Consider the following 25006-nt stretch of genomic DNA (forward strand, 5'->3'; position numbering starts at 1 on the left):
GATTGCAAGTTACTCACTAGGGGGAGAACCTTAGGGAAAATCAAGGATGGAAAAGGATCCAGGGGTTCTAGATCACAGGCTCAGTAATGGCATGCTATGCCAAGCTGCAGCGAGCAAGGCTGGCGAAGGATTTACCCCTTTCCTGACCAGAGCACTTTTTTGCGTTTCGGCACTGCATCGTTTAACTGACAACTGCGCAGTCGTGCGATGTGGTACCCAAACAAAATTGAACTCCTTTTTTTCCCCACAAACAGAGCTTTCTTTTGGCGGTATTTGATCACCTCTGCGTTTTTTATTTTTTGCTCTATAAACAAAGAAATCAACAATTTTGAAAAAAAAAAAAAACGCATTATTTTTTACTTTTTGCTATAATAAATATCTCCCAAAAATATATAAAAAATTATTTTTATCCTCAGTTTAGGCCGATATGTATTCTTCTACATATTTTTGGTAAAAAAAACCCCAAAAAATGCAATAAGTATATATTGATTGGTTTGTGCAATATTTATAGCGTCTACAAAATAGGGGATAGATTTATGGCATTTTTATTATTAATTTTTTTTTTTATTATTAGTAATGGCGGCAATCTGCGATTTTTATCAGGACTGCGACATTATGGCGGACACATCGGACATTTTTTTACACAATTTTGGGACCACTGTCATTTATACAGCGATCAGTGCTATAAAAATGCATTGATTACTGTGTAAATGACACCGGCAGGGAAGGGGTTAACCACTAGGGGGCGATGAAGGGGTTAAGTGTGTCCTAGGGAGTGATTCTAACTGTGGGGGGGAGGGGCTACAGCGATCACTGCTTTCGATGACCATGAGCAGTGATCGCTGTCCTGTCACTAGGCAGAACAATGCTTTGTTTACAAAAGCAAGTCCTCATTCTACCTCTCCGTGACACAATTGCGGGCACCCGGTAGACATAGAGTCCGCGGGACCCACGGTCACAGAGAACGTGGCGGGCACACGCGCCTGCAGCGCCGCTTCTTAAAGGGGACGTACCTGTACGCCCTTTTGCCCACCAGTGCCATTCTGCCGACGTATATCGGCGTGCGCTGGTTGGGAAGCGGTTGAAAAAAAAAAAAAAGGCATACATCTGTCAAGAAAACTACGGGGCTGACTTACCTGGCTGTTATATTTACCTTCTGGTTTCAATACTCTGTTTTAGGGACCTTGAACAAGCCTACTTGCTCCAGGACTAACTCAAATTTTCAAAGAGAAACAGCATTACAGCCAGGCAACTAGCATTTTACAACACAGGCAGCCTTCTTACTTCTTTCATTTCAGATTTGCTTTAAGCAAAATAGGCAGCAGTTTCTCTAAAGTTGCACAACAGTAAGAAGGGAAACTAGACCTCTGTATAATCGTCCAGCAGATGATGATGCAAGGAACAATTGGCCAACATGTCACACCCTTGTCCTTAGTATTGGAGGTCTCACAATAAACGCAACCCACAAAAGAGCAGAATTTGACATCAGCTCTGAATGTTACATGAACCATTAAACAATTTTCCTATTTCAGGTCTTAGAATTTTTTTTCCAGTTACATAGATTTACGCAGATCCGTCTTTCTAGGAATCTGTGAGTAGTGCAGTCAACAACATCAAAAGAGAGAAAAAAAAAAAGGCTGAGCCAAATCTCTTCTGCTTGCCAAACGTTCTGTATTTCTCAGTACAGCCCTGCCTGCATAGCCGTGCCAGGGATCTAAATTGGGTTCTTGTCTGAAAATTACACATGTAACAAAACTGCAGTTATGTAAGACACTGCTGGAAAATTCCAATCAAGTCCAAACCTAGGATAGTGCAAAGGATATTTTTGTACGAAGAGCCGGGATATTGGCAAGGAAGAAAGGGCCACTGCCTGAGACCCGATTTTTCTCATATCGGCAATTCATTTATTTTATTTCTCTACATTTATACTGCACCTCCTTGTCCAGGTACTAAACTGACTGGGGGAACAGAATGCAAAAGGGTCGAGATTGGATAAGCAGAGAGGTTTTAGGAAACATGCAGGTAAATCATCATCTATGTGACTTCTACGACTAAGAATAAAAAAAAAAAAAAAAGATTGTTTAATGTCGGGATAGGATGGTGTCAGATTTACAACTCTTATTTACGGATGTGTGATGTGAAATTTCCAGTTGGACAATGTGCAGATAGTGTGGTATCAAATTTTAAATTTGAACCCTGGAAAAAATAAAGACTCTCCCTTGCGGTGGAGCTACTAGGCCTGTACTGCAAGGGCTAACTGCTGCTCTTTGACTAGCCACTCCTGGACCAGCGACATACCCATATGATGCTGGACTTCAGTGGTGTATTTAGGTTTTGTGCTGCCCTAGGCCTGACTGAGCTTGTGCACCCCCTAATTTAAATATGCCCCACCCCTTCCTGTCAAGGCCACACCCCTTTCTTTTAAAGATCCGCCCTGTCATCTTCATTGGAGGAGGACAGAGGGACGCCATGGGAAGAGGACAGAGAGGCATGCGGCATCTTTTCATTTGGGGGGTAAGGGGATATGTGCTAGTTGCTTTGGGAGGGGAGGATCAGACCCTCCTCACTAGCACATATCCTCTCCCCTCCCAAAGCACCCAGCACATATCCCCTTACCCCTCTTCCCCTCATCCATGTGTGCATCTGTTATCTGCCTCCCTTCCCGGTTACTGTGTCCCCCTCCACTGTAAACTATACACAGACCTCAGACCGGCAGCGCGGCTCTTGCACTGAAGTCGTGTCCCTCCTCTGTGGCTCCTTCTCCTCCTGGCTGTGTACACTAGAACATTGGAGCCGAGAAGGAGGAGGAGCCGAGGAGTGTGTGTGGCTGACAGTGGGGAGAGAGGTGGCGGCTGCTACGGAAAGCCGATCGCCGCTTGTGGGACCCCAGGTGGCAGATTTCCTGGGTGCCCACGCTAGCGCACTCTGGCTGCCAGTTACCGAAGCTCAGTGCCGGAACTTGTTGTGGGCTCCGGGACAGTGGCGTCACTAGGTTTGGTGTCACCTGGAGCTGTAAAAATTGTGTCCCCCCCCTTAATTTTTGGACTGGAGGCCCAGCGTTGGAGCTCATTGTGGCGGTCAACAAGGCCTAGAGGATATCAGGTTAGGCACTTCCTAATGGCTCAGTCCCTGGGAACAGTAATGGATAATGGCCAACAGGCTCTCTTACCAGACCCAATGAAACCGCAACAGTGATCCCTCCAGCTGGACGTTCACTCACTCTGGGTTGCCCAGGCGGACTCTGGTCAGTAGTGTAGCATGTCTGTACCCTGGCAGTGGCTTTATCTTTCTCCCCCTCTGGTGGTGCGGGTACAGCGTGGCTCTCTCTTTGGTGGTGCGGGAACAGTGTGGCTCCCTCTCTGGTGGTGCGGGAACAGTGTGGCTCCCTCTCTGGTGGTGCGGGTACAGCGTGGCTCTCTGGTGGTGCGGGTACAGCGTGGCTCTCTGGTGGTGCGGGTACAGCGTGGCTCTCTGGTGGTGCGGGTACAGCGTGGCTCTCTGGTGGTGCGGGTACAGCGTGGCTCTCTGGTGGTGCGGGTACAGCGTGGCTCTCTCTGGTTGTGCGGGTACAGCGTGGCTCTCTCTGGTGGTGCGGGTACAGCGTGGCTCTCTCTGGTGGTGCGGGTACAGCGTGGCTCTCTGGTGGTGCGGGTACAGCGTGGCTCTCTGGTGGTGTGGGTACCTCGTGGCTCTCTGGTGGCGCGGGTACAGCGTGTCTCTGGTGGTGCGGGTACAGCGTGGCTCTCTGGTGGTGCGGGTACAGCGTGGCTCTCTGGTGGTGCGGGTACAGCGTGTCTCTGGTGGTGCGGGTACAGCGTGTCTCTGGTGGTGCGGGTACAGCGTGGCCCTCTGGTGGTGCGGGTACAGCGTGGCCCTCTGGTGGTGCGGGTACAGCGTGGCCCTCTGGTGGTGCGGGTACAGCGTGTCTCTGGTGGTGCGGGTACAGCGTGGCTTTCTGGTGGTGCGGGTACAGCGTGGCTCTCTGGTGGTGCGGGTACAGCGTGTCTCTGGTGGTGCCGGTACAGCGTGGCTCTCTGGTGGTGCGGGTACAGCGTGGCTCTCTGGTGGTGCGGGTACAGCGTGGCTCTCTGGTGGTGCGGGTACAGCGTGGCTCTCTGGTGGTGCGGGTACAGCGTGGCTCTGGTGGTGCGGGTACAGCGTGGCTCTCTGGTGGTGCAGGTACAGCGTGTCTCTGGTGGTGCGGGTACAGCGTGGCCATCTGGTGGTGCGGGTACAGCGTGTCTCTGGTGGTGCGGGTACAGCGTGGCTCTCTGGTGGTGCGGGTACAGCGTGGCTCTCTGGTGGTGCGGGTACAGCGTGGCTCTCTGGTGGTGCCGGTACAGCGTGGCTCTCTGGTGGTGCCGGTACAGCGTGGCTCTCTGGTGGTGCCGGTACAGCGTGGCTCTCTGGTGGTGCGGGTACAGCGTGGCTCTCTGGTGGTGCGGGTACAGCGTGTCTCTGGTGGTGTGGGTACAGCGTGGCTCTCTGGTGGTGCGGGTACAACGTGACTCTCTGGTGGTGCGGGTACAGCGTGTCTCTGGTGGTGCGGGTACAGCGTGGCTCTCTGGTGGTGCGGGTACAGCGTGGCTCTCTGGTGGTGCGGCTACAGCGTGGCTCCCTCTTTTTCTCCTCTAACACCCCCCCCCCAGCAGAGTGCATGCATGCTGGGGGCTGTAGCATGTCTGTTGACACACAGGGCCGCCATTCTTCAGGGACTATTTTCCCATGATGCCCCCCAGAGTCTTCTGATTGGCCCTCTGCTGTGGCCAATCGTGGGGAGGAAAACAGCGATCAGGAAGCTGGGCGGCGGCACGGTGAAACCAATTAGAGCCGCTCTCTCTCTCTTCTCCCTTCAGCTGACAGAAAGGGGAGGGGGGGCGAGCGGGGGAGATACACAGACAGCCCGCATCTCTCCTCTCCCTGTCACAGCGCTGCTGATCCATTTGCCAGAGAACTCCCCCCGCTCGCCCCCCCTCCCCTTTCTGTCAGCCGAAGGGAGAAGAGAGAGAGAGTGGCTCTAATTGGTTTCGCTGTGCCGCCGCCCAGCTTCCTGATCGCTGTTTTCCTCCCCATGATTGGCCACAGCAGAGGGCCAATCAGAGACAGATTTACAGCTTTACGGAGGGGCGGCTTGACAGTTCTTACTTTAACTACTTTCTAGCCCCCTCCGCATCCGCACTGCTAAGCTGTACTCCCCAGATGGTGGCCCTGCTGTGCGGGAAGAGGGCGTCGCTGCCATTTTTGGGGGGGGGCGGCTTTTTGCCGCCCCCCCGCACAGTGCCGCCCTAGGCCTGGGCCTTGTTGGCCTAGGCCAAGACACAGCACTGCTGGACTTCAAGTAGTTATGCCAGGATGATGCTTGCAGCTGCAGGCATAATTTTGGTACAGTTCTCCTTCTAGAGGCGGCAATCGTCTCTCTTGTGAAAGCAATCCTAGTGGCTAACTAGTCACTGTACTGCTTTTATGTCCCTTAACTGCCCCCCCCCAACAGCGGCTTTCTGGGGCTCTCCCGTCCCACAAGGAAACCTGAGCGACCAGCCGGCGCTTCCGCTGGCTGATTGGAGAGCCGAACAAAGCCTGGATTGGCTTCGATCGGCTCTCGGCTATAGTAACCCGGAAGCAATGACCTGATATCACTTCCGGTTTGGTGTGATCGAATGCTTTTAACAGCAGGAGGGATTGAGGGTCTTACCCTAGATCTCTCCATAAAAAAAGAGTACCTGTCACATGCCTATTGCTGTCCCAAGAATGTTTACATCCCTTGTGACAGCAAAAAAAAAACGTATCGAAAAGTAAAATAAAATTAAAGCAAGTGTAAAAAAAAAAAAAAAAAAAAAAAAGAAGTAGTAGTAAAGTGCCCATGTCTACTCTTGCTCACAGCAATGGCGAGCGCACACGCCGGTCCTGCGCAGAGACAAACAGCGCTCGTCCCACACATGTGAGGTATCACCACGAACGCCAGATCATAGGCAGTAATTATAGCTCTCCTCTCTAAATCTAACGTGCTAACCTGTAAATGCTTTTAAAGCGTCGCCTATAAATAGTAAAGTTTATATCACTTATCAACGTTGCATGGGTGGGCGCAATTTTAAAGTGTGACATGTTTCGTATTTATTTACTCTGCGTAACATTATCTTTTATATTTACAAAAAAATTGGGGTATGCATTGTGTTTTTTTGCATTAAAAAATTAGATTTTTTGCCAAAAAATTGCGTTTGAAAAACTGCTGTGCAAATACTGTGTAACAAAAAAATTGCAAAACCCACACATTTATTCTCTAGGTCCTCTGCTGCAGAGGACCTAGAGAATAAATGTGTGGGTTTTGCAATTTTTTATGTCACACGGTATTTGCGCAGCAGTTTTTTTAAACGCAATTTTTTGGGAAAAAAATCATATGTTTTCTTTTTTACGTTTTAAGTAAATTTTCGAGCAAAAAAATACTGATTGTTACATGTGAACAAAAAAGGCTCGGACTGGAAGTGGTTAGGGGGACCGGGTAGAGCATTTTTTTTTTTTTTTGCCTGATCCTTAGCTCTCGCAAATTCCTCCACGCTGCCAGAAAGGTCTCATCCCTGCAGCCTCTTATCCCCTGCACTCCGGTGGTCTAAGGCCCGCACCAAAACCACATAGCCCTGCACCGAACGGACACTGAGGGACAGTCTACTGCCAAAGCATAGCGGCTGAGCCATATCACACCAGGAAGCACCCTGAAGACCAGCACCATGACATGGACACAGTCGCTAACAGCAGTAAAATAAACCACCCTCTGTGGGCTCAGAAATCCTACAATTTATTTGGGAGAAGAAAACCAAACGGTACAGTGCAAGTGCTGATGTTTTCCTCAACAGTTGCAATGGATGGTTATCATTCTGCCACAGTATCCTGCCCATGTTAGAAGATCTCTCCAAGCAGCTGGTGGTGCAGGCAACCGACGATATAAAATATATTACTAACTGGTGGCCTGCTGAACGGAGACATCTTCCACCACTGCAGATGACATTGATCACTGACCCACCCACCTCCAATCCAGCCTTTCTTCCACCTACTTTCCATGCCTACCCACCCTACCCCCAACATAACCAGCAAGCTCATCTTGCCTACCACACTCTATCCTATCAAGCTACTGCCAAACACAATCTTCCAGTGTATCAGTATTTCTCTGATGTTCAATTATGGCATATGATTTCTGGATGAGAAATGCTTAGTTTTCAGATGAACCCAATCTTACATGGTCACATAAATGTTCGCCATGCTCATAGCTAAAAGGGACCTTGAAGGAATAATTGTTAAAACAAAAATATATTGCTGAGGTACAAACAACCCAAAACAATGAGTTGGATTTACTTGTCAAATAACACCTGAATGAGACAATACTGATAACATGAATATGGCATCAGACATTTGAACATGCAATCTCCTGAAGGGCAAGCAGAGAAAGGTAAATAAAACTACTCTATGTTTACAAGGCCTTCAGAAACCAACAAGTTTCTGTCTAATGTTTATCCAGCTGACTAAGGCCGGCCATAGATGATGCATTATTTTTTCCTGCAACAAAAATGGTGGACTTGGGTATCATCAGCCTGCCTATACATGGATGGAATCTCGGTGGGTTCAGCAGGGAGATTCAAATCATCTATGGCCGGTTTAAGAAGCAACAGTTCTGTACTCACTTTGTTGACAAAGACCCCTATTGTTCTCCTTGAGAAGGACACAATGAAAATCATTAACCAAAAGTTAACAATCCGGAATCTTTTTATAAAGTGTCTTGGAGTCAAAGGAAAATGAATTAGGTGCATTTCATTATTTTATAAGGTAAAATATTTGATACTTTTGTGACACTTTTGGAAAAGACTATAAAAAGGTTACCTCACTTTCTCAAATTCATGTATCTACAAGACATTATATTACCCATATCTATATCTTAGCCATGTACGTTGAGGTGTTTCATTGTGGAATATAATTTTCATGTTTCTAGGTCATACAATTAATCCTATCGCTAGATGCGATTGTTGGAGACTTAAAAGAGAAATCTGGAGGGAGGGTCCTGAGCATGGCCAAGTGAACAGCACACTTGTGAATCTCCCGAGCACCCGAGCCTTGTTAAAGCATTTACACCAGCTAATCTCCAAATCCTATTACAGGGGAGGATGCCCAAACAACTACAGAGAGACAGACGATGGGACACCTCCGAACCAGCGATACATAATTTTTTCTCCCAGACCCCAGACTCACCAGCAGCTGCCGCTTCCAATATGATGCTGACATGCTCTCCCCATAGATTGCGGTCCCTGGGCTCTCCATCTCCTGAGCCATGCACTGAAGGACAGTACTCCTGACACAGCGGCTCCTTCTCTCGTGCGGCATGTGCAGCCGAGACCCGCCTTGCTACAATAGTGCCAGACACCCTCCCTGCGGATTTGCGAGAGTTGCTGAAATATATACAGACCAAGGGAGACTTCGATTCCCTGTCTGACCGCATGAAGAAGCATTTTCGGGATTACATCGCTTCTTTGCAACAAACAACTACCAGACTGATGTAATGCATGGCATCTATAAAAGCTACCATGTCAGATACCACACAGAAAATCCAGTCAATGGACTCTCAAATTGCCTCAGCCCCCTCACAGCTGGCTAAAATGCAACTCCATCTGGAAGACATTGAAGACCCCAGCCTAAAAAAACACAAGAATACGGGGACTGCCAGAGGCGACCACAGCTGCTGACCTCCATGTTGCAGTACTAGGCCATTAGATGTCGTCCCACCCGAAGGCATTGAAATGGATAGAGTCCAGAGGACACTAGAACCCAGACCTGCTGACCCTACAAGGCCCAGAGATGTTTTGGCTCACATTCTTTTTTACACCCAAAAGAAAGAACTGCTACAGAAAGACTGAGTGCAGCAAATCATCAACGGCACCTCCGTGCAAATGCTAAGAGATGTCGAAAAGAAATTCTGAGACCTCTCCTTGATAAAATATGGGTCACTGGAGCAACGTACCGGTGGATACTACCCCTTCCATTTTACAGTGAAGAAAGGTACTGAGGCCTTCCAAATCCACTCTGTGACCCTGCCATGCATTACAGCCTGGGGATCCCTCAGTTTCCAGTCATCAACTGGCTCTGTGTACTATAAGATGCAGATCCTCCTCATCCACAAAGACAAAGGGCAGAACACCAATGCTCTGTTCGCAGAACACAGTCTATTGCCTCTGTTATTGATGGTGGGAGCAACAGCCATGAGGACAAACTTCTACTGGCGATTCCAATCAGGTACTGAACTGTAAAGCCTGCTCAGCTTTCCTTCTGACTATGTTCTGATCCCTAATGCGCCCAAGGGCAGAGAGCTGCCTACAGCATAAATTATCCTCTAGGCAACGCTTCGGGTCGTTTTAAATATGGATCCCCAGGTATTTAAATTGCGAGACCCATTTGAGGGGGACCAGTGAATTTGCTGGAGGAGGCACATCAGTCAAGAAGACAGGAGCAATTTGTCCCAGTTCACCCTGATACCCGAGAAGGAGCCAAAGCGGTCAATAATAGCGAGAGCTGCCGTCAACAACTGTTGAGCATCTCGGAGATACAAAAGCGTGTAGTCGGCGTATAGGGATACTTTTTCAACCATTGGGGGGGGGGGGATTAAATACCCTGAACCTCCCCCAAAGTTCTTAGAAGCACCGCCAGCGGCTCAATAGCCAGCGCAAAGGGCCGGGGAGAGTGGACAACCCTGCGTGGTGCGTCGGTGGAGGGAAAAAGGGACCAACAAAACACTATTTGTATGGACTCTGGCTGATGGGGCCGAATAGAGTAGGCGCAGCCAAGACATAAAATTAGGCCCCAGTCCTAATTTGTGTGGAATAAGCCACAGGTATTCCCACTCCACCGAGTCAATGGCTCTTTCTGCATCGCGGGAAGCCACAACTCCAGCATTCCTGCCGCCCCCCGCAATCATCCCGAACCCGCAATCACCGTATGGAGCCGCCTTAGGTTAATATCTGCTTCCTTACCTGGCATAAACCCAGTTTGGTCGCCATGGATCAGGGATAGGATAGAGCTGCACAATTAATCGTTAAAAGATTGAGATATCGAGTCAACATCCCTGACGATCTGTATTGCAGAGTTTCCAGATTCTTTCATGTAACAAGTATAGAAAGTTCTCTGCTCACTCTGGCAGTCTGCCAAACCGGGCAGTCTGCCAGGTTTTTAACAACATTGTAACTCTTATGTCTTAGAATCAAAGGGATATAACTTCTGTGTGAATATGCAGGAAGTTTAACCACTTAAAGTCTAAACCTTTTTCTGACACTTGTTTCTTACAGTTAAAATCAGATTTTATTGCTAGAAAATTACTTGGAATCGCCAAACATTATATTTTTTTTTTGCAGAGACCCTAGGGAATAAAATGGCCATTGTTGCAATATTTTATGTCACATTGTATATGCACAGTGGTCTTTCAAACACAATTTTTTGGGAAAAATACACTTCAATGCGGAGTGTGAAGCCCCCGGCAGGCTGCCTCAGACAATGGAAGGGGAATATCATCCACAAAAGCATAAAGCTCAGCAATAGAGTATCCCACTCTAGACGAGTAGAGATCTTGATAAAAGAAGGCAAAGCGACCATTTATATCTTTGGGGTCAGACAGCAACTGTCCCGTAGCATCTTTAAAGATGGCAATAGAGGTCGTTGCCGACTGCTCTCAGGCGTCCAGTCCACTCACCCTGTTCAAAAATACGCTGCGACTGATGTAGCAGCAATTTTTTTGGCGGCCGCCACTCGGAGGAGCATTACCTCCCATGGCACACTGTAGGTCCCCCCACGTGGTCTCATCTCTATCTGCAGTGTACTGGGCCTCCAGGGCGGTGGATCTCCACTTAGCCTGAGTCAAAGCCGACCCAGCCTGGCGCCGAGCACGATCTATGGCCAATTGGTAATGGCCGCGAGCATGAACCTTGAAGGCCTCCCAGCTAGAGGTCGGACTGGTGGCAGGTGGATTAGCCTCCTAATACTCCTACAGGGCTGACTCTGCATCCAGGACTATGCGATCATCCGAGATCCAGAACCGAGACAGGCACCACAGGCAGTCAGTGGGGGCAGGACTCACATTTAGTCGTAGCAAGATGGGTGCGTGGTCAGATATGCCTCTAAGCAGTATGGAAACCTCTTGTACCTTGGCAAGAACAGGGCCGCTGACATAGACAAGATCAATTCATGACTTGGCCACATAGGTAGCTGATTGGCAGGTATAGTTCCTCAGGAGGGGATTCTTCCAGCACCAGACTTCTGTGAGATCGAACGTGGAAGCCCACCTGGAAAGCAGGGACTCCACAGCCGTATCCAGAGTCAACCTATCCAGATTAGGACAGAGGGGATGTTAAAATCCCCTGCTAAAATCATATTATCAGTGGAACAGTTTGCTACGAGTTGGGTAATCTTATGTAACACCGTCAAAGACGCTGGTGAAGGAATATATAACCCCACCACTACCACAGGTACATTTGCAATGACAGCATGAAGAATTACAAATCTTTCCTCAGGGTCCAGATGCAGGTCCACTAGTGCAAAAGAAAGGGATTTATTGACGAGCACACTAACAGCCCTGGTGTAGGAGGAATAAGTGGCGTGATAGTAATGGCCCACCCAGGGTTTTTTGAGGCTCAGAACCCGGCTACCAGTAATATGAGTTTCCTGTAATATACAGACATCTAGTCGATATGTTTTAAGAGAATTAAACACCAGGGAACGTTTAATACGGGAGTTTAGCCCCCCAACATTCTAGGAAACTAGGGTTAAGGGAGCCATAGCCAAGAGAGATAAATTAGTATGGCCTGCAGAGAAAGAGCTTCCGGACCCCGAGAGAAGACATCCAACAGCTCACTCCATGCACCATTTGCACATCCCTTTAAACAACACAGATAATATATCCCATTCCAACACAGTCTCCCCACCCCCCCCCCCAACCAGGGTATGCCTGCATCCCAAAACTAAAACATGGTCAGCGACCAATTGGGGTCATGAACAGATTACAGTTAGTAGACACCGTCTATTTAAGGCACAGAAAACGAAGTCTGAGGGAGATGCTGCCAACGAGTGGGAACATGCAGAATTATCACCCGGCCGGAGTCGGGGGCACAAACTTATACATCACAACATACAGGACTAGAGATGTAGCATTCTCAAGGAAGTCCAATGGGGCCACCCCGAGACTCAGGTACTCCCAGTGGCAGGGATCTGCAGCAGATCGGATAGCAGGGACTGTAGGGAGAATTTTGGGGGGCAGTTCCCTAATCTTCAAGTGTACAAGAGGAAAAAACGAACTCTCATGTCAGTGAGGCCTTTATGGAGAGGCAGAAATAATCAGTTGGTAAATGAGCAGCATAGCATAATCAGTTGGTAAATGAGCAGCATAGCCATCCATGGTCTGTATAATCAGCCAGAATAGGGGAGTACAATCCACAAGCTAAGCCAATGAACCTGCAGAAAGAAGGGGGGGGTCGAAGCTGCAGAATGGCAGTAATAGTCAGGTCTAAGGCGTTCAGGAGAGCTACCATAAAGCAGTATGCAGGTTAGCAGCGTCTCTCCAGGGCAAGCAGCAGTTCAGGACATAGGGTGCACCCGAAAGTAAAAAAGAAAGAAGGGAGATGTCGAAGCAGAGTCCCTAATGGCAGGACAGGGTATTCAGCCATCGCGGGATTAGATCATGGTCTCCAAAGTTGAGCAGCCGAAAAATAAATGTACGAGGCGGAGCACCAGGGGGGCTGTGGGCAGGTGGCATCCTGTGAGCCCTCTCAACAGCAAAGAACGATGAAAAGGCCGCCTGGGGGAAAATTGAGCGGAGCAGCCGCTCAGTGTAGGCAGATGGGTCCGAGCCCTCAGAACTCTCAGGCAGACCACTAATGCACAGATTGTTTCGCCTGTTGCAGTTTTCTGCGTCTTCAGCCCTCGATTCAAGGTGTTTCATTCTCACCTGGAGAGTATGTAGTGAAGCCGAGTGGTCACGGACCATGTCCTCCGTATCCTCCACCAGGCACTCAACCTCTGTGACATGCTGGCGAACCTTCTCAAAGTCTTGCCTGATAAAACCAATCTCTTGTTGCACAGTGTCTATCTTGGTGGTGAGGGAAGAGAGGGTGGATTGACAGCCCATAATAGCTTGCATAAGGGTCGCAAAGTTGCTCTGCACCATGAGAGTGAGCTCCGGACTCTCCGTCCGGGTTGCCATGCTGCTTGCAGCTGCCAGGTGTGCGGAGGCACCCTTAGAAGAAATGGGGGTAAATCCTGGGTTCTGATGCTCCAAACGTTTCCGGCTCCGTGTCCTCATCCACAGGGAGAGAACCGGAGCAGTTGCAGGCATTTCAGGATTCTCTTAGAATAGGGAAACAGAATAAATTTCTTGCGGTGGCTGCAGAGCTCCTTAACTAAGCATCCAGCATCGTCGCCATCTTAGTCACACCCCTAAATGGTCAATTTTTATTAGGAAAGCAGAGAGACTAGCAGGAACAACAGGGATTTCACATAAAGGAAGCAATTCAAAGAGAACAGAATACTTTCTCATCAGGGTGGATTTGATTTAAATCAAGTTGATTTAAATCACAATTTAAATCATGATTTAAATCACTAGTAAAAAGGCTTTATTTAAATCAACTCGATTTAAATCATAATTTTTAAAAGAGCATGTCATTTCTGTCCCGCAGCAGCTCCTCCTCTGGCCTGCTGTTGACCCACAGACAGCGCCATTCACTTTAATGGGAGGACTGGTGATGCGGCAGGGACACAACAAGGTGAGGGACGTGGCGGCAGCAGGTGAGTGGATCCCCGCTAACAGGCACTGCCATGATGGATCTGAAATGACAGGTGCTCTTTAAAATGTAAGGACTTATTCTTGCTGGTAGTTAGAATCTTTAATATTTTCAAACAAAATGAGGGTTTCCTATTTAGAATAATAAGCCGTCAGGTTAGTAAAACATAAATATCAGAACCTATTCAATCATACAGTTTGTAGTGTACATGGATTTGCAAAACAATGAGATAAAGGAATATTCCTGAACTTTATTTTATCTCATGGCTACTGTGAAATTGTGTGAATGCATTGTTGTGGAAATTTTATGAAGATGTATTTTAATATGTAGTGTAAAAGTCTCCCAGTGTTAGTTCTCCCGCAACCTGCTCTAAAGAGCTGACTGGGGCAGACTGACGCTGGTTGAGATCCGTTAGGTAGTGGAAAACTTCCTGTTGTTTGAGAGAGGTGTTTGCAGAGTGAGGATATGTCTGCCGGCGAAAGGGCCCCTTTGTGATGCACAGACGTTCGTCTGGGGGGGGGGGGTTCGCTCTGCAAACACATTATCTGTTTAGCGGATGTGCACTCATGTCACCCCTGTATGCCTGATCAACATATTTGTGGTGACATGGGCATACACCTGCAGATAAGCTCCCATCATCAGGAACTGTGTTCATTGGTTGTTGTATAAATTAGTTTTTCCTGTGTTGACATTTATATCCTGTGTTGTTACATCCTGTGTTGTCAGATCCTGTGTTGTCATATCCTGTGAGGTCACATCCTGTTCGTGGCTTCCTGTTTGTGTGAATAAAAAGCCGAGAGCCTCTGCTTTGCGAAGCAGATGGAGGAACAATGGAGCTGAGATGGTGATTATGGCTGTTTACTGGGGAAAAGGGGTGACATGGGTTATTTATGCATGCATTATACCAAAAGGCTTAAAGGGCGCGTGTTAGCACAGGTGAGATTAATTATGTATAGCGTATAGCCAATCTCTCCACCACAGCATTAATACAGTGCAGGTTATCTCCACTTGCAGAGCTTGGATTCATTGAATGAGTTTACCAAAAATGTAAATATTGCAGAATATACAGCCTGATGCTACACAACTAAGCTCCATTTCACAATGAATAAACTAAATTATTAATGTATCTTAAATAGACTTTTACTCCAAAAGCATTTTATTAAAATAAATTTGATAAAGATCAAACTAATCTGATTTTTTTTTTAAATCGTTGATTTTTATCCGCCCTGTTTTTCATACAAGTACATGATACAGCAGGCACATATCAGGAATGTGAAGTGTTGGGGTAACAAACACTTTAACCAACAGCTCCCACATCATATGAAAACTCATGATCTAGAAAGTGTTTACTTTTAACACCAGTTTAATCACACGGTTGTTATTTTCAGGTTACATCACCTGTGTTTGTTCATGTGGTTACAGGTTACAAAACTGGTATGTTTAACCTATTTCTCCATTAAAGTGGTTGTTCACCCTGTACAACCACTTTTACCTACAGGTAAGCCTATATTAAAGCTTACCTGTAGGTGCTGGAAATATCTCCTAAACCTCCACGGTTTAGGAGATATTTACAATAAAGCCGTGCGTCGATGTCTACGGCGCATGTGCACTTTAGAAAGGGCAGATAGTGCCGTTTCAAAAGGGGGTCATGCCGTGACTGTGACATTGCGTGACTTCGGCCAGTCACAGAGCCAGAGTTCGCAGGCCCCGGAAGGAAGAGGTGGACGCTCGCTGCTAGTGGGGACAGCAGTGACATCACAGGCTTCGTTTTCAGGTAAGTGACACATAATGGGCTACTATGCGGTGAATAGTAGCCCCATTATGCTTTACCTTTGCAGGGAAATAAAGAGGAAGTAAAATCCATCAGGGTTTACTTCCTCTTTAACAAACACTTCAGAGATGATACACAAAAACAAGTCTACATGAAAACCCACTTTTTTTTTATTTGAGTTTTTCAAAACAGGCTTGGAAGCAGCCACACCACCAAGGTACAGACACGTGAAAATATGAACAGTCTGCAATATGCTCATTCTGCCAAGCAAATTCTTCTTCCACTGACAAAGAAATTTGCAAAAAACGTTTTCTATGTGTATTGCATGCGTGCGGGGGGGGGGGTCGGGTCGCAAACCCACAAACAGCACCCTTGTGGAGTGGAAAGCGGTGCCTGGTGAAATTCTTTCCTTCACTGAATTGCAGTAGAAGGTATAATAATACATTATCTTGCACCAAGCCAGCAGTAGCAGATCCTTTTAGTTCTGTAAGTTGTAAATGATAGGGCCTCCATGGATTCGACTTTTTTTTCCCAACACATCCCACAGATGCTCGATTGAATTACAGCAAGCTGATATTACCTTGATGGAATTCCCTACATTCCCCACATCCAACTGCACTGTGTACATGAGAATACGCCACTTTGAAGAGCAAACTAAAAAAGCACACTTGACCATCCCATGGGCATGGCACAGCCAAAAATGTTATATTTTTTCGCATATGGCTTAGTCCATCTCCACCGTAGGGACGCATTCAATTTTCTCAAAGTCCAAAGACCTCATCAGCAACAATAACAAAGGGCAGGCTTGGGCCTGTGGTTCCAAGCAGTGGCCTCCAGGGGGATACACAAGCGTCTTTCATGCAGTCTTTGTCCCATTGTGTATTCTCTGAATATTCCGGAATCACCAGCACTCCTATAGGCCCCAACGTCATTTCAAATAAAATGAAATTTGTTGTCCACTAGACCAAGAAGTACGACTGAAAAATATTTTTTATAATTGTTTGTAATATTTTGATCCTGAGTTCACAGACAATTTCACATGAACGTGCGTGCCATCCAGGGCACCTATACAGTTAAGAAGTTGGGTTTTCAGCCAAACTTCATCAGGCACCTTTTCCCAAAGCGCCTCAGTTGGTTATGACAGGACAATGTCACGCAGTTCCTTCCACATTACACAACACTTGGACTATCTTGGCCACTGTTGTCACACGATAAGAAAATTATATAATGAAGAGAAACTTTGTCCAGTCGCCAAGAATCTGTACACTGAATATGTTTAGTATTTGATTTTAGGAATATAGAGCAGTGTTTCTCAACCTTTTTTCTGTCAAGGCACCCTTTAAAATTATGGACACCGAAATCCAAAATGTAAAAAAACGATTATAATAGTTTTGCATAATACAGCAACATTCACACACATGGGACACCCAATGTTAGAGGCGATTTATTCTTCACCTTTGCACACTGGTACTGACTAGTATTCTAGTGTTTCTCTTCTTCCTCAGTTTCAGCCCATTACTCAGCAAATGTGACCCCAGTGCTGATGGAGTGGGCAGGGTCACTGTACAAGCGACTAACATCCTCCTCATCAACTGATGATGCCATTGGTTGTTACGATGCAGGCAGCTAGAAGGTTGTAATGGTGCACAATGAAAACCTGCCGCTTTGTGAAACTAAAAGGCAGACATAAAGTGATTGTAAAGGCAGAAGGTTTTTTATTTTATTGCATTCTATGCATTAAAATGAAAAGCCTTCTGTGTGCAGCAGCCGCCCCAGCACCCCTTCTTACCTGAGCCCCATCTCTATCCAGCGATGTCCATGAGTGCCTTGGCCGTCCAGGACTCTCCCTTCTGATTGGCTGAGACACAGCAGCGGCACCATTGTCTCCCGCCGCTGTCAAAGTCAGTTAGGCAATCAGGAGAGAGGGCGGAGCCAAACCGGGGGTATGTGTCAGTATTGACACAGGGTGCTGTGGCTCGGCTCGGGTGCCCCCATAGCTGCTTGCTGTGGGGGAACTCAGCAGGCAGGAGGGAGGGGCCAGGAAAGACAAAGATAGACCTAAGAAGAGGAGGATCTGGGCTGCTCTGTGCAAACCCACTGCACAGAGCAGGTAAGTATAACATGTTTGTAAAGTCTCTCTTTTCTATAAAACTAACAATCACTTTAATCCACCCACTCGTATGTATACAATTTTTGGGCAATTTTTAGGCATGTTGCCAAGGCACCCCTGAAGAAACCTGAAGGCACCCTGGTTGAAAAAGGCTGATATAGATATGTGTGCAATATCTATTCATGGCTTTTTTTTGTTTTGTTTGGTACTGCTTGTGCAAATACAGGTTGAAGTATTTTCACATAGATCCCAAAATACCTGAGCATGGCAAGCATGTCTCATGTCTCCATGCCGAGCAGCATAATACCTCTGTGTCAGCCATGGTGACATGATGTGCCCTGTAGCAATGACAGGGTCTCCAATTTTCTTACAAGTGCCTTTGCTGTCTTCTCTTCCTCACCAGGAACAGCAGGATAGCTGCATCATTCAAATCAACAGGTTCCATATCCACAAAAAAAAAAAAAAAAAACAAACACACACACTGGAAACAGCAGCAGATAGCTAAAAACACACCACTCTCAAAGCAGGGGGAAGCAAAATGCAAAGAAAAGGCACCAAATTGCTGAATTGAATAGTTTACACAACAGCATTCTGTGAACTAGACTGTATTGTACGTGTAAATGCGCGCACAAATGTGCATGCGAATACACACAACATAAACAACTGGTATTACATTCAAAAATGCTAAAGTTCAAACATCAGTACCATGTGCAAGTACCCTAAATAAAAGCTGATCATTGTAAGCACCCCCATCAGTGGTAGAGGCTTTGTCTCAAAACTAACTGCAATAGTTGCAGGAGAGTTTGTTTTGTTGAAAAACAGACTTACTGGCAATATCACCAGATGAAAAAAAAAAGGAAATAAAAGAGAAAAACGAATACAACCATCACATCTAAGACTTTGGTAAACTGTAATATAATAAATGTTTCATTATGGGATTAATACTGTTTTAATAAACATTTATACCAAGTGTGTATACTGCAACACAGATTCCCCTATAAGCCCTGGTTCACATTGATGCGATTTGGAATACGATTTGACATGCCAAATCGGCGGCAATGGCACCGTCCACATCGGTGTGGCGTTGCATCGATTCCCAAAAGTAGTTTCTGAACTACTTTTGGCGATTTCGGGGTGCGATTTCCATTGACATCTGTGCAGAAACCTGCACAGACGTCTCTGAAATCACCCCCCGAAGTCGGGGACTGACATGCGGGAATGAAATTGTGCGAGTTTAGCTGAACTGGCACAATTTCATTCCCACAGTCAGTGTGAACCTGGGCTTAATGTTAATCCCTATAGTGGCAACCCTTGCTGCTCTTCCCACTTCCCTATGTAATGTACACAGTGCAAATAAACAACCAACCAAAAGGTAAGCGCCAGGTGCAAATATAAACCCTTAGGCTTCATTCACACCTGAGCGTAGCAGCTTACTGGCATTTTTTTAAAGCATTTTTGCAGCTTTTTACAAGTGTTTGTAAAGTGCATTACAAGCGTTTACAGCTTCAGCCCAGGTTGACACTGGTGCGGGTTAGAAATTGTACAAGTTCAGCTGGACTCGCGCGATTTCAAGCAATGCAGTCTGACTTCGGGGGGCAATTTGACAAGCATATATGTGGGTTCATGCACAGATGTCTATTCAAATCACCCCTGAAGTCGCCAAAAGTAGTACAGGAACTAATTTGGGAATCGGTGCAGCGCTGCAAACTTGGCGCAGCACCTATTCGAAGTTTGACGGTGCCATTGCTGGCAATACCTGCCGATTTGGCATGCGAGTTGACATTTCAACTCGCATGCCAAATCGTCCCAATGTGAACATGGGCTCAGTTTATCCAATAGAAAGCACTAGGGGGAGGAAAGTAAGAAGAAATTAGGGGTGGAGATCTGCTATTCAAGCAGAAAAGGAACGACAAAACACTCAAGTCAGGCATTTCTATTGAGGTCTATGTGGCCAAAAACACCTGTAATCTGCCAAAAAGAGGTTCATGTACTTTTTTGAGCGACAGGCGTTTTGCTTCAGGTGACAGAACGCTCAGATGTAAACAGGGGGCATTGAAACGAATGGGATTTGGTATATTGAGCATTATAGAGCTACAAGCTTCAAGCAGGAAATTGCTCAGGTGTGAACGAGGCCTTACATAAATGTAATTCAATTTCCACAATTAACGTGAAACCTTCACAATATATTATTATTATACAGGATTTATATAGCACCAACAGTTTGCGCAGTGCTTTACAACATGAGTATAAAAAAAACCTCCCTGTAAATCACCCCTATAAAAGTGTACAACAATCAATTTAATAAAAAGTGAGACTGATAATTAGATAAATAAAGTGCATAAGCTATGAAAAGTCCATGTGTAAAGTTTCCCTCTACTGTGCTCTACATACTCCATACAAATGACTGTCTCCACTCAGTGCTCCTCCGTGTGTGCACACTCGACCCCCGATTCAGTTAGGACTCACCAGGTCCCTAGACCCAGGGTGAAGTGGGTCTAGTATCGCTTGTTAGGAGTCTTAAACATAGGTAATGATGAGACCAATTTTCTGCTCTCTTCCTCCACGGATCCTCAGATGTTGGAGTAAACCACATAAAGCAGGATCATAGTGCAACCCATTATTAAATTTCATGCCTACAAAAAGTGTAAACTTCCCACTCACATGTAATCGTGCCCAAGCTGCCACTAGCAGGATCCAGCAGTGCTCTCTCTCTCTCCATGTCACCATCCACCCCACCAACAAGATGGTGGTTTCGGCGTGCGTTCCATTGCGAGCCAGGCCTTCTTGTCCACATAAGTGCCTGATCTCACAAATGCGCTTCTAGAAGAGTGGTCAAACATTCCCAGAAGAGTTGAAGCTGTTATAACTACAAAGGGTGGGCCAACTCAATATTGAACCCTACGGACTAAGACTGGGATGCCACTAAAGATCATGTGCGTGTAAAGGCAGGTGTCACAATACTTCTGGTAATATAGTGTAGATTATATGTGTGGAGTTGCAGGTAACACGTTTCCTTATCTCATATTCTCTTCCCGTCTGGTTAGATTTTAATTTGTACCTTCTTTTAATAAAGGGGCACATATTTTAATACACTTGATAAACAACGATAAAAACACGTACCTGATCTGCCACTCTGTAAATGTCTTCCCTTTTGCTACAGTCACATGTATATGTATGTACACGAACTGCTCCATTCTTCTTGGCTAGTCTGCATGTTTCTTTATTGCCCTCCTCGTTGATGTCCCATAAAATAAGTGTTGCTCCAAGTCGTGCAAACTCCAGTGATATAAGCCGTCCTATTCCGCTTCCCGCCCCAGTGATGAGTACAAGTTCACCGGCAACATTTTTCCTTCGAGATGGGATAATCCAAAGAATAATAGATTCAAAGAGCAAATAGATAGTGAGAAATAAAACTTTGAGAGTCTCCAGGAAGAAATTCATGGTTGTAAGTCTTCCTTTGTGTCAGTAAACTGGAAATGAAAAAAAAAACAAAAAAAAAAAAAACCAGTATTAGCTGTAGGAAAGGGAGTACATTGCACTGTAGTAATTTCACATACTTTAGGGAGACAAGTATTTTAAAGGAAGGGAGAACTAGTCCTTTCCTTTTCAATTGCTAGCTTAAAGTTGAAGCATTGGACAGGTCACCTTGAGATTTTTTAACACACTAAAATACCTCTGTACTGATGGCTGATGGTAGACCTAAAGGGTTCGATACTAATGCAAGTGTTGTATGAGGGGCTTGAGTATTCATGACCACCCAAAGGGCCTGTGTCAAGCTTTTGCTTATGTCACAACTGATTTTTCTCCCCATATAAGTTAATGGGAATGCCAAAGCAGGTTAAGGCATATTGAGCTTTGACCTCCCACTATGCCTTAACCAAAGCAGGTTAAGGCATAGTGGGAGGTCAAATGCAGGTCAGAAGGACATCAACCTTAAGTCAAATTCACCCGCCAATGAACTCTGAATGATCTGAGATATGTTTAATACTGATCCCAAATGCAAGCCTTAAGTCTCGTACACACAATCGGATTGTTGGCAGACAAAGAGCCAGACTTTTGTCTGAAGGGCATGTGTCTGGATTTTGTCCTGCATACTAACGGCACACAATTGTCTGCCAACAAACGCGATGTACTACATGGAATCTCAGCTCTTGAGCGCCACCCTTTGGGCACCTTCTGCTAATGTCATGTTTGGTGAGCATTGATTCCGAGCATGCGCATTTGTACTTTTTACTTTGGACTTTTGTGTGACGGACTTGTTTACACACGATACGAAAATCTGACAACAGACCGTTGAAAATTTACTAGCCTGCAAACCAACATTTGTTGGCCGAAAGTTGGACAACAATTGTCTGATGGAGCGTACTAAGACCCCTTTCACACTGGGGCGGTTTGCAGGCGTTATTGCGCTAAAAATAGCGCCTGCAAACCGCCCCTAAACAGCCTCCGCTGTTTGTTCAGTGTGAAAGCCCGAGGGCTTTCACACTGAAGCGGTGCGCTGGCAGGAGAAGAAAAAAATCTCCTGTCAGCCGCTTCTTTGGAGCGGTGAAGGAGCGGTGTATTCACCGCTCCTAAACCGCTCCTGCCCATTGAAATCAATGGGACAGCGCGGCTATACCGCGGTAATACCGCAGCTATAGCCGCGCTATACGAGGGGTTTTAACCCTTTTTCGGCCGCCAGCGGGGGGTTAAAACCGCACCGCTAGCGGGCGAATACCGCGGTAAAACAGCGCTAAATATAGCGCTGTTTTACCGCCGAGGCCCCCTACCGCCCCAGTGTGAAAGGGGCCTAACTGTCAGATTTTAGGCAAATAGTCTGTCATCCCACAATTCCCTGCCAAACATCCGACCGTGTGTACGAGACTTAAAGCTAACTGAATTTGCTGACACAAGCCTTAGCCTGGGTTCACACTATAGCGATGTGGGAAACAGCGCGAAACCAGCGCTGGTTCCCGCATCGCATCTCTCCCGCTTGCAGTTCACAATGCCCTCTACAAACTGCTGCGGATGTCAATACACCCCAGATTGGTTCACAGTGCGAACTGTGGACTCAGACAGGAATCAGTGGAGGAAAAAAAAAAGTCCTTACGCTTTTTTTATGCAAATCTAACGCGAGAGTTCAGCCAAACAATAGTATGGCGGCACTCGCTTTGCACAGACATCGCATGTGATCAGCACAGCAGTGCGGGTGCGAATCACATGCGATGTCTGTTTGCAATAGCGTGAACCCAGGCTCTAAGTGTCACTAAACCCACACCATAAAAAACGTTTAATAAATGCTGTATTAGATGCTGCTCATACTCACTCACTAGGAGATTTGTTTTCTGTATTCTGCAAAAAAACAGTTTGATCCTGCTGTTCTCTTTCTTCCCCTTCTGTCCAAGTCCCCAATGCAGCTAGGGATGTTGCAGAGCAGTGTTGGCAACTCTGTACATGCTCAGTTTTCAGTGAGCTTCTATGCTAAGCATCCCCCCTCCCATCACATCTGAGCAGCCCATGGGACTATAGAGTCACACATGTGGGAGTATACACAGTGGTAAACAACAGCCCACTCCCTCCCTCCTCCATGCCCACTAACTAGCTAAACACAATGGGGGTAGGATATTATATGTAGATTGATGGAGGCCTTTGGAATTTTTTGAAATTACATTACCTGGTGAAACTGCCTATAGTGGGAGTTCTACAACCTTACCGCTCTGACAGTGAAAAATCTCTTACGCAGTTTAAGGTTGAACTGCTTCACATTCAACTTCGAGTGGCCACGTGTCTTTTTTGAGTGACCTGAGACAGAGTAGTTTCCTCCCTATGCTATATTCACCAATAAGATATTTGTATATCACCATCAGATCTCCTCTTAAGCGTCTCTTCTCCAGGGAGAAGAAAGTTTAATGATTGTAAAAGTTCCTCATAATGGAGATCCTCCAGCCATCTTCTCTGTACTCTCTCCAGTTTCAGCACATCCCTTCTGAGGACTGGAGACCAGAAGTGGACAGCATACTCAAGGTGTGGCCGAGTTTTGTATAGTGGTAGAATTATAGTTTTATCTCTTGAGTAAAAGCCCTTTTAATGCTTGCTAATATTATACTGGCCTTGCTTGCTGCAGCTTGGCCTTGCATGCTATTGCTGAGCCTTTCTTCCTGTAGAGTTGCTATATCCTATTGTGAAGTTATTGTCCTGCTTAGCTTTGTATCATCAGCAAACACTGAGTGATACCAACCTCTACATCGTTTATGAACAAGTTAAACAGGATTGGTCCCAAGACAGAGCCCTGGGGTACCCCACAACTGCTGACTGTTCAGAAGGTGCGCTATTTATCACCACCCTCTGGGCATGCCCCTGTAACCAGTTTCCTATCCAGGTACATACACTATTGTTAATGCCAACAGACCTCAAATTTGCGGATTTGTGTTTATGTGGGACAGCATCAAATGCTTTGGCATAGTCTAGATACACTACATCCACTGGCCTTCATTTATCCAGATTACAGTTCACTTCCACATAGAATGTTTTTTTTTTTTTTTTTTAAGCCCATGGTATGTGAACACACTCCAAAAACTCCACCCAGTGCAAAAAAAATGCACACATAAATGTGAGACACAAAACATGCACCCTGATCCCTGGGGGCGTTAGGCTCCAGACGGGGACTGGGGTACTTCCCATTGTCTGTCTGGCCGAAGCCAGACGGACCCCGTTCTCTGGAAGGTCTGCCGAGGTAGACCCACCCAAGTACTAGGTGGGGCTCCTCCAAAGCAAGACCCCATGAGAGAGGGCAAACCAAGCCAGAAGGTCATGCCCACCCCTTCCCTACACCCTACCACTCACACGTGAATAAGTGTACATTAACTAAAAAAGGAGAAAGTGACACAACAAACACACTTCCACATAGGTTTGTCCAGCAATAACGATCTTTCATAAATCCAGGCTGGTAACTATCAGGTTAGATGTGTCCCCTGGCTGTACCGGACAGGAGATGGTGGATTTAAAAACGAAAGTGACAAAATCATAGTTGCTTCCGGTTTCACTGTTTACATGCAAGATCGAGGCATGGATTTGCCTCTGTCTCGTATTGCCCTCCCCCCTGAAGCCAGCAGTTGTTAGTACTAAATTATTATTGAGCAACACTCCCCAAGAAGCCCAAAGTTTCATCACAGGTTCTGTAAGTAAATTTAGCAACAGTTGGTGTCAAAGTGCATACATTAATCATTGGAAAGAGACTGCACCAATCTAACTTGCAAGGGAGCTGTGCCAAGAAAAAGCCTTTGCTGTCCCTTAAGAAAATTACAGCAAGATTACAGTTTGCCATTGAACATATAGGCAATTACAAGGTCT

The 25006-nt window shown here is 46.3% G+C and overlaps 1 protein-coding gene across 3 annotated transcripts in view; it reads right to left on the bottom strand.

Annotated features, from left to right (window-relative positions):
* Window positions 1–25006, bottom strand: part of SDR16C5 (short chain dehydrogenase/reductase family 16C member 5) — a 171364-nt gene that overhangs the window by 36905 nt on the left and 109453 nt on the right. For all 3 annotated transcript variants that reach the window (XM_073631654.1, XM_073631655.1, XM_073631653.1), the window contains one exon: window positions 20798–21147. In XM_073631654.1, the coding sequence (XP_073487755.1) occupies window positions 20798–21118 (321 nt within the window). In that variant the 5' untranslated portion in view covers window positions 21119–21147. The remainder of the gene's footprint in view (window positions 1–20797; window positions 21148–25006) is intronic.

This window comes from Aquarana catesbeiana, linkage group LG05, assembly GCF_042186555.1.
Source record: "Aquarana catesbeiana isolate 2022-GZ linkage group LG05, ASM4218655v1, whole genome shotgun sequence".
Classification (NCBI taxonomy): Eukaryota; Metazoa; Chordata; class Amphibia; order Anura; family Ranidae; genus Aquarana; species Aquarana catesbeiana.